Here is a 10,507-nt window from a genome sequence, read left to right as displayed (position 1 = left end):
GGTCCGTGTGTTGTTTCCGTAGGGCGGGGGGGGGGGGGGGGGGGTTAACGATGTGTGTATCTCTGTTCATAACGCAGCTCTCTTCCTCCAGGGGCACTGTTATATTTACCGCATGGTAAATGTCTTGACTGTCAGGCCTGGAGATGTGGAGAGTTTAAATTGGATTAAATCATAAAATCACCACATCAATCATTCACAGCTGGGCCCGCCACCACACGCCTGTCCATGTGCATGTGTATGAGCGACCGTACATGTGTATGTGGATATTAGCTGCAATGAGAAATGAGGAAGACCTTCTGTGTACGCCTCTAACTGGACGGTGATTGAATTGCCAATTGTGAGTGGGGGAAAAAGCAGCGCTCATTTGGACTGATTTGATCTTAAAAGTGTTCAGTCTGGCAGATGATTAGGTGACTGTGTGATTTAACAGGTGACTGAATGATTGGGGATGATTAGTGTTATTTGTTAAGTCACGCATCTCTAGCATCACTTTTTAAAAAAGCGTTAACCCTAAGGCTGGAAATATGGCACATAACTCATCCCACATTGTTTGTTTGTACTACCTTGAATCATGCGGCTTGTTGAGGAGAGACATGTTTGTTACTTTTATGATCAACTGAAATATATAGAGAAAGAATATAAATGCAAAACAGCAAATTACATAAAATTAAGCAAATTAAATTATGTATTTTATATAATGCATAATATATGTATAATTTACCTTTTTTTCTTATTGGCTCATTTCTTTTTTGTGCTAATATGGGATGAAAAATCTTGAAGCTATATATTTAGATTAAGGGATAGTGTTCTGACTGACACTACATGTCACTCAAAACACCTTAGTAACTGCATAGCAATGCCCTGGCAACCACCCACTAAAGTCTAGTATCATTGCAGCAAGTTCTGCATGGGAAGGCACTACTTAATAATCAACCAAATCTCATGGTAGTTTATAACGGTTTTACATTTTGCTGAACAGTTTGCAAATTCATATGAATTTGTATGATCTTGTTCATATGTTTTCCTACAATCTGCTTACGCCCCAGTTACAGTTACTTTTAATGTTTTTTTCCCCCCTAAACATTATGGGTGGGAGAAAATATTGATTCTCCGATGCAATGCGATTCTCTCTTTGACGATTCTGAATCTGATTCTGCTTATATAATTTAATAAAAATGCATCAAATAAATGTGATAAAATTTATATGAAAATGTAGCCATGCGAGTAATATAAAAAATTGAGGATGCAACACATCGTGATGCATCGGGATATCGAATCATTGACATGACTATTGTAATCAAATCGAATTGTGAAACCAGTGAAGATTCATACCCCTACTAAAAATTTACATTTTCAGATGATTCACATTGTACAATTTCATCTGAAATCAACATATTAACATTTTTCTGTGAAAGCTGGTTGGCCATAATTTATTTTTGTTATTTACTTACTCTTATGACATACCAAGCTTGTATGGCTTTCTTTGTTTTTTGCACTGGTTGCTGTTTTCAATGCAATTATAATGGATGTGGACTGGAACTTTTAAGCTTTAAAATGGATTATAAAGTATCAGAAATGTCCCATATGACATGTCATATTAAAACAAAAAAACACTAAAGGCCTTTCCAGACTGAGCGCTATGCGAAAAAGCGAGGCGTATTGCTGACGAACGGTGCTTTCACACCAAGCACGAAACGATTGTTCGCCTTCAGCTAATTTACGTCTGCACGCTAGGTGGTGCTGAACAATGCATTTTTCCTCAGATATATATCTCGTATATGGATTTACCATCTAAATTAAGATAAAGTTTGGCTCTACACCAGAAACACAAACTATCTATAATGCTTACAAGAATAGGCTACATCCTAAAATATAATTAGAAGTACAATTATCATCAAGCAACACTTGAAAATGTATTTGCTTGCCCACTTTAAACCATCATGAAGTGCTTGTAATAACTTCCGATTGTGATCTACAGTTGATTTTGATTCTATAATAAAGCACCCTCACCACCTGATGAGGGGAGATGTGAATTGTTAATAAAACACAGGACATGGAGCTGATGCTTCACCATCAGAGTCTCTGTATTTTCTGAGCAGCATTAAAAGCATTGCAACACATTTTACCAATTTTTTTTCAATTCAACATTGCTGAAACATGAGTGACATGAGAGCGTTGCAGCTACATGAAATACATTTTTAACAGGTAACATGTGCATGGTACTTTCCTTTATACTGTTCTTTCAAACATATGAATTGTACAGGTATTCCAACACTTAATACACCCTTTTTTACCCATTTAATATATTTTAGTATTTCTTTTAGATTTCAGAGAACTCATAACAGTAATATTTTAGAACAATAATCATCTTATATATGCATTTTATATACTCACATAATGTGAAAAATCACTTAATGAACTGTTACAATCGCTTTGATGTACACATTCTAACTTATTAGCTCTTCAGGATGCCAGTTCAGGATTTTACATACAGGAAAGTATATGAAACTCCATTTAATCAACTCTTTCACTTTTAGAACACACATTTGTAACTGATAAACCATTTTTGTCATTTCTCACAAATATGTTATATTTCGCTCACATACATTACATCGTAGTCACTGACTACGAGAACACGTTGTCTCCATCATTAGCATAGAATGTGCGATTAGCACACGCGGTGCACTGACTGGACTCGATACAAACTTTTAAACATCCGAAAACAACCACATATTCACCCTTTAAAGGATAATATTTGCATTTCTCATAACTTCAGCATATTAGGAACGCATATACATTTACATGAATTTCATACCTGATGAGGGGAGATGTGAATTGTTCATAAAACACAGGACACGGAGCTGCTGCTTCACCATCAGAGTCTCTGTATTTTCTGAGCAGCGCGCCCCCTCCCCCAAACAGGTGAACACTTCCCAAGGGAAAATAATCAAGCAATCAGTGAACCCTTCAAGGCTGAGCAGGGAACATTAATCGTCACAGATAATACATTCTAAAGTGCATTCGGAAAATACATTCAATTGTTTTAAGTTCAGTGTTACTCTAATATAATTTATTTGCAATTTTCCTTAGTTTTACACATTTATTATTATTATTTTTAAGACCACCACACAGACACATGCACTCTTTGTATGTTTAATAACGCTACACTGCTAATATTTGTCATAAACATCCTTTATTGCTATAAAAATACCATGAGCTGCATACAAAACACATACAGAAATTATATTGTCATAATCATGTCTATTTGCTTTCATATTTCATGTGTAGAAAAAGAGTGAAAGCGCTCCTCTGACTCAACACTCGCACACATGGAAGAAAATGGACGGTGCTCTACAGATCACATAATTCAGTGGAGAATTAATAGAAATGTTATTCTGTATAAAGAACATGTGAGAATAAATCTGTTCTCAAATACCAACGATAACAAGAACTCAGCATCCACTCTCTTCTCTTATCAAGGATACTCTTCTACAGTGTTTGTTTTCAGTGGCTTTCGAAACAGCGCCACCATTCTCACCCTTTTATGCAACAGCAGCTGCTCTGGTCACATGATCCTAGGTCAAATCTTATTGGACGGCACGTGTTTTCGCGTTGCGAAACAGAAAAGATTTGTCGGACTGGTGCGAAAAAAACATTTGCATTTTCGGTTGCGAATGTTCACAGTCTATGTGGAAGCATCCATAGAAATGTATTTATTCCAGCGCGTCATCGCATCCGATATTCGTTTCGCTTCTTCGCGCTCAGTGTGGAAAGGCCTTAAGGTTGTGTGAAGAACATGGAAGTCATTGTTCACTGATCATTTTCTCCTCCGTATTATTTGTTGTGATTCATTGAGAGAGCTGAACTGACCATATCAGTCAGATTTGTGAACAAATCATTCACATTTTGTGAACTGGATTAACCAATTCATTAAAGAGATCTGACTTGAAAAACAATCAATTCACAATTTAGACATTGCTGCTTACTGGATGAAAACATCAGAGGGCGGATATCAAGATTTTCAGTTAATAATTGCCTAAATGGGTCTGTTCCAGAACAGTCCTATAAAATGTACCTTTTATGTTTCACTGAGGAAAGAAAGTCGTTTGGGTTTGGAACAGCATGAGGATGAGTAAATGTTGACAGAATTTTCATTTTTGGGTGAACTATCCCTTTAATTAAAGCCGTAATAAGTGATCTCATACACATTAACTGGTGGCTGTGAAAATGTGAAATCTTTATATTCTACCTTTTCTCTTTTTTCTCTCTCTCTGTCTCTCTCTCCTCTCTCAGAACCCTGAGATTATGTGTGGGAGAGGGATGATAAGCCATTTAAAGAGATCACAAGAGCACTCTCTCTCTTTCGCCCCTTTGCCTTTTTAGCACACACACACACACGGACACACACACACTCCCACACACACACAAAATAAAGTCTATTAACCTCTCAAATGCTACTGTTCCTGATGGGATTTAGGCCTTCCAGTGTCTGAATTTGGCATGCAATTCATCATCAGTAGAATGTTATTGTAAGATAATTACGGATGAAGAGGAAGGGTTTGCACACACTTATTAAGTTTACATTAATTATTTGAAAAAAGACGGGAAGCAGGGAATATAGGTGTTATTTGATTAGATATAACAAGTCTTAGAGGGAATTCCAAGAATACCGTATAGCTGCAGGGAGTAATTTATAGGTCTGCGTTAAAGTGACAGAAGCAGTGCATCATGGGGGAGTCATGTGACAGGACTGTGAAATGAATTATGAACCTGAAATGATGTTAAGGTGCTTTATCAGCTGGAGACTTCAAATAAAACCGTAAACAGTAGTGATTATGGGTGGTTGACATGTATATGCAGTACTTGTGTTTTGAGAAATGTATTTTTCACACTGTATTCATTTATATTAACTGCAAAAAGCTAAACGTTTGTTAAAAATGGTGAAAAACAGTTACAGCATTTAAAATATACCCTTTTCCTTATCCTTTAATGCATTATTTACCTAAAATCTTGAAAAATGTTCATGTTCCTTGTTAACCATCCATATATATTTACCTTTGAATCCAGTTACCAAACTCTGTGCCTCTTTATTAATGAATATATCAGTCAAATTTGGGTTCAATAGACTTGCGCATAGCATTCAGATATCTAGTTCGCCTCACTGATAGCTCTCATCATTTACATTTACATTTACATTTAGTCATTTAGCAGACGCTTTTATCCAAAGCGACTTACAATTGGGGGATACATAAAGCGATTCTTCTTAAAGAGGCAAACAGACACAAGAAGTGGTTGTAATACCAAGTTCTTAGACATTGTTCAAATAAGTACAAGATCATTTGTTCTTACACTTTAAAGGGAGATGATACACTAAATCATTACTGCATATCTTTTTTTTTCCTGACCTCTTTGTTAACGAGTTTAATTAATTCTCTTAAAATGTTACACACCCAGAGTTCTTTTTAATAATCGTGGGTGTCCTACATTACTCAAACATTTAAGAAACACCCATTCAAGGAGAGAGGACAAAGCAATCAGTGTGTGCTTGCTAATATTTGTCATAAACATCCTTTATTGCTATAAAAATACCATGAGCTGCATACAAAACACATACAGAAATTATATTGTCATAATCATGTCTATTTGCTTTCATATTTCATGTGTAGAAAAAGAGTGAAAGCGCTCCTCTGACTCAACACTCGCACACATGGAAGAAAATGGACGGTGCTCTACAGATCACATAATTCAGTGGAGAATTAATAGAAATGTTATTCTGTATAAAGAACATGTGAGAATAAATCTGTTCTCAAATACCAACGATAACAAGAACTCAGCATCCACTCTCTTCTCTTATCAAGGATACTCTTCTACAGTGTTTGTTTTCAGTGGCTTTCGAAACAGCGCCACCATTCTCACCCTTTTATGCAACAGCAGCTGCTCTGGTCACATGATCCTAGGTCAAATCTTATTGGACGGCACGTGTTTTCGCGTTGCGAAACAGAAAAGATTTGTCGGACTGGTGCGAAAAAAACATTTGCATTTTCGGTTGCGAATGTTCACAGTCTATGTGGAAGCATCCATAGAAATGTATTTATTCCAGCGCGTCATCGCATCCGATATTCGTTTCGCTTCTTCGCGCTCAGTGTGGAAAGGCCTTAAGGTTGTGTGAAGAACATGGAAGTCATTGTTCACTGATCATTTTCTCCTCCGTATTATTTGTTGTGATTCATTGAGAGAGCTGAACTGACCATATCAGTCAGATTTGTGAACAAATCATTCACATTTTGTGAACTGGATTAACCAATTCATTAAAGAGATCTGACTTGAAAAACAATCAATTCACAATTTAGACATTGCTGCTTACTGGATGAAAACATCAGAGGGCGGATATCAAGATTTTCAGTTAATAATTGCCTAAATGGGTCTGTTCCAGAACAGTCCTATAAAATGTACCTTTTATGTTTCACTGAGGAAAGAAAGTCGTTTGGGTTTGGAACAGCATGAGGATGAGTAAATGTTGACAGAATTTTCATTTTTGGGTGAACTATCCCTTTAATTAAAGCCGTAATAAGTGATCTCATACACATTAACTGGTGGCTGTGAAAATGTGAAATCTTTATATTCTACCTTTTCTCTTTTTTCTCTCTCTCTGTCTCTCTCTCCTCTCTCAGAACCCTGAGATTATGTGTGGGAGAGGGATGATAAGCCATTTAAAGAGATCACAAGAGCACTCTCTCTCTTTCGCCCCTTTGCCTTTTTAGCACACACACACACACGGACACACACACACTCCCACACACACACAAAATAAAGTCTATTAACCTCTCAAATGCTACTGTTCCTGATGGGATTTAGGCCTTCCAGTGTCTGAATTTGGCATGCAATTCATCATCAGTAGAATGTTATTGTAAGATAATTACGGATGAAGAGGAAGGGTTTGCACACACTTATTAAGTTTACATTAATTATTTGAAAAAAGACGGGAAGCAGGGAATATAGGTGTTATTTGATTAGATATAACAAGTCTTAGAGGGAATTCCAAGAATACCGTATAGCTGCAGGGAGTAATTTATAGGTCTGCGTTAAAGTGACAGAAGCAGTGCATCATGGGGGAGTCATGTGACAGGACTGTGAAATGAATTATGAACCTGAAATGATGTTAAGGTGCTTTATCAGCTGGAGACTTCAAATAAAACCGTAAACAGTAGTGATTATGGGTGGTTGACATGTATATGCAGTACTTGTGTTTTGAGAAATGTATTTTTCACACTGTATTCATTTATATTAACTGCAAAAAGCTAAACGTTTGTTAAAAATGGTGAAAAACAGTTACAGCATTTAAAATATACCCTTTTCCTTATCCTTTAATGCATTATTTACCTAAAATCTTGAAAAATGTTCATGTTCCTTGTTAACCATCCATATATATTTACCTTTGAATCCAGTTACCAAACTCTGTGCCTCTTTATTAATGAATATATCAGTCAAATTTGGGTTCAATAGACTTGCGCATAGCATTCAGATATCTAGTTCGCCTCACTGATAGCTCTCATCATTTACATTTACATTTACATTTAGTCATTTAGCAGACGCTTTTATCCAAAGCGACTTACAATTGGGGGATACATAAAGCGATTCTTCTTAAAGAGGCAAACAGACACAAGAAGTGGTTGTAATACCAAGTTCTTAGACATTGTTCAAATAAGTACAAGATCATTTGTTCTTACACTTTAAAGGGAGATGATACACTAAATCATTACTGCATATCTTTTTTTTTCCTGACCTCTTTGTTAACGAGTTTAATTAATTCTCTTAAAATGTTACACACCCAGAGTTCTTTTTAATAATCGTGGGTGTCCTACATTACTCAAACATTTAAGAAACACCCATTCAAGGAGAGAGGACAAAGCAATCAGTGTGTGCTTATTCTCCGATGGAAATGGTTTGGATGCCCTCTGAAAACAGGCTTCTATAACCTCTCAGGTGGGAGAATTGTGTGGACGTTGTGCACAGACAGCAAACGGAGATTAAAATAGATTTCAAATATGAACACAGAACGCAGGTGATTGAGTGGCTTCGTGGGAAGGCAGAGAAATCAAATAAAATATGAAGAAGTCATACTTTAATATGATTTGACCAAGAAAGAAATGCTTAAAGATTATATCTCTCTTAGCTTTGTATCACACATATACATATATATGGAGAAAGTAAGAAAGCAAAAATGTCTGAATTCCAGAGAAATTAAATTTTGCATACTTTACACATTATTGCTGGAACTTTGTACATAAAGCAAGTACATGGAGAGGAGAAAGTTATTATAAATACATATATTTGGGGGCCATTTGCCATTTCTATTATGAAAAATTATGTATTGCTCTGATTAGTATATTCAGATATGCTTTAATTATTCATACATATATTCATGAAATATTCATTTTTTATTTTACAGTGCAGTTGTATTATAATAATGCAGATTATGATGATGATGATTATTATTGTTATTATTATTATTACTATATAACCCCCATCAGAGCTCTTCACACATGATGTGAAGAATTTGAAGCAACAGAGTTTCAGTGATAAGAAAATGATTAAACTTAAATGAACTTGGATACTGTTCAAATTATATGGCCTTAATGTGGTGATTTTCCCCCATGGTATCAAATATTGTAGAATATCAAGGTTCTGTAACAAAGTTAGAAATTTTAGTATTGTAACAAGTCAGTATGAACAACTACAGTAAATTTGTATGTTTCTGCTCCTTGAAGGTTTGTACTACCTCTACACTAAAGACAAAAATGGAATTTGTATAATTTTCATAACAAATGTCAGTATAACAAATAATTAGTAGTGTCATTTGTCAATATAAACATAATTTGCATGTTTACTGAATACAATATATAGGGTGGTGCATGGCAGTTGTTAAGGTATTCTGGCTAATTTTATTTGTTTGAAATCATATTTATCAATTCAATCATATTATTAAAGGTTGCTTTGTTGCAGCTAAGGTATTCTGAGCAGCATTTACTCTTGAGTGTTGCTATGTGGCCAGTAAAACCAACTAGATTTGTACATTTCTGAATAAATTGTGAGTGGGTGGTTGCTATACTTGAATGTTTTTTTAGTATGTTACTATGTGGTTGCTAAGGTATACTGAGGGGTGTTTTAAAGCAACAAGCCTCAAGAAGCCATGGTTTACAGTGATTTTTAGAACAGCTAAGGGATGTTGCTATACCGGGCAAGGTCTCATAAAATAAACAAAAAGCAATAAAAATCTATTAATTTATTGGTAACGAATAACCATTTTTCCACCAAGTTCTTCAGCAATGTCTAGCAGCAACGAAGTAATACTGATGTAATAAGGTCAAAGGTTTGTTTATAGAGTATTTTATAATGTCTTCGAATGCGGCTCAGCCAATCATAATCAAGAATCGGAATTATCCATTTTACATACTATATTAAAAACCATTATATTAAAGATTGCTAATCAGATGGTAATGTATACTGAGTGTTTTTAGCATGTTGCTTTGGTGTTCTGGGTGGTTGCTTGCTAGCCCAGATCAAAATAGCCCAGCAAATCTCTATAGTATTGTTTAATGTAAGTCTATGGGGTTTTTCCAACAGTATTATCACTCAAAAACTGCCCAGTCATTTAAAAAATATATACTGTAAACCAGTAGGGGACTGCAATAATAATAATGTTTTCGAATAGATTTCTTAAACACACTCTTCTATTGTTCCAGTAAAGTAGTCCTGCCCCAAATTCACGCCATTGGTTGAGTCAGAAGTTAAAATGTCGGGCCACTCAAACAAACAGAGCAGTGTTTGACAGCGTCACCATGTTTACCCACTTCACGAAGTCAGCCTACTGGGTTTTAACATCGACAAAATTACACATTTCACCTTTAAATCTTGTGTTTGGCAGAAAAGCAAATGCAGGTCTGAACGTGGGTAGCTTGTGCTTGTATGTTGCCTGTATGACATGTGAGGTTTCTATCTGTGTCTCCGTCAGGCTGGAGAGGAAGATGACAGCTCTCAACCCAGTGCTGTTCCTGCTCTGCGGTGTCTCTGTGTCTCTGACTCTGAAAGTGGTGTCAAAGAGAGGCTCAGGTATGTCCAATTTCTCTCTCTCTCTCTCTCTCTCTCTCTCTCTCACAGAGGGCTTGATCTTCGCATTAAAGTGTAACATCAAATATTATTTCATGGCGTAATGAAAGCTGCTATGCTAAACTGCTCTCACCGGCCATGTGACTGTACATATTAAAGCTTAATTTAATGCAGCATTGACTGTGAAGGTCATTCTTGTGTGCTGAGATAGTGAGTGTGTATGTGTGCTTTCCTTTACGCACAAGTAGGCAAGTACATAATCACCAAACTGCACACACACACAAATGGGAACACATGTAAATACACACATACATTTTGCAACAGAGAACAGGTTGGGAAGAGAGCAGTGCCAGCCCATCTGTCAGAGGTGATACTCTAATGTGTGTGAGGGAGGGTGTGT

At 36.1% G+C, this 10,507-nt stretch overlaps 1 protein-coding gene across 1 annotated transcript in view; it reads left to right on the top strand.

The window, feature by feature from the left end:
• The window catches only part of il1rapl1a (interleukin 1 receptor accessory protein-like 1a), a 106,166-nt gene that overhangs the window by 26,012 nt on the left and 69,647 nt on the right, over nucleotides 1-10,507 (top strand). The window contains exon 2 of the mRNA XM_016237948.1: nucleotides 10,013-10,110. Within this exon, the coding sequence (XP_016093434.1) occupies nucleotides 10,026-10,110 (85 nt within the window). The 5' untranslated portion in view covers nucleotides 10,013-10,025. The remainder of the gene's footprint in view (nucleotides 1-10,012; nucleotides 10,111-10,507) is intronic.

Source organism: Sinocyclocheilus grahami, unplaced genomic scaffold (genome assembly GCF_001515645.1).
Source record: "Sinocyclocheilus grahami isolate Dianchi unplaced genomic scaffold, SAMN03320097.WGS_v1.1 scaffold527.1, whole genome shotgun sequence".
Classification (NCBI taxonomy): domain Eukaryota; kingdom Metazoa; phylum Chordata; class Actinopteri; order Cypriniformes; family Cyprinidae; genus Sinocyclocheilus; species Sinocyclocheilus grahami.
Note: the sequence above shows the minus strand (reverse complement) of the source record. Positions and strands in the feature narration are given on the sequence as shown.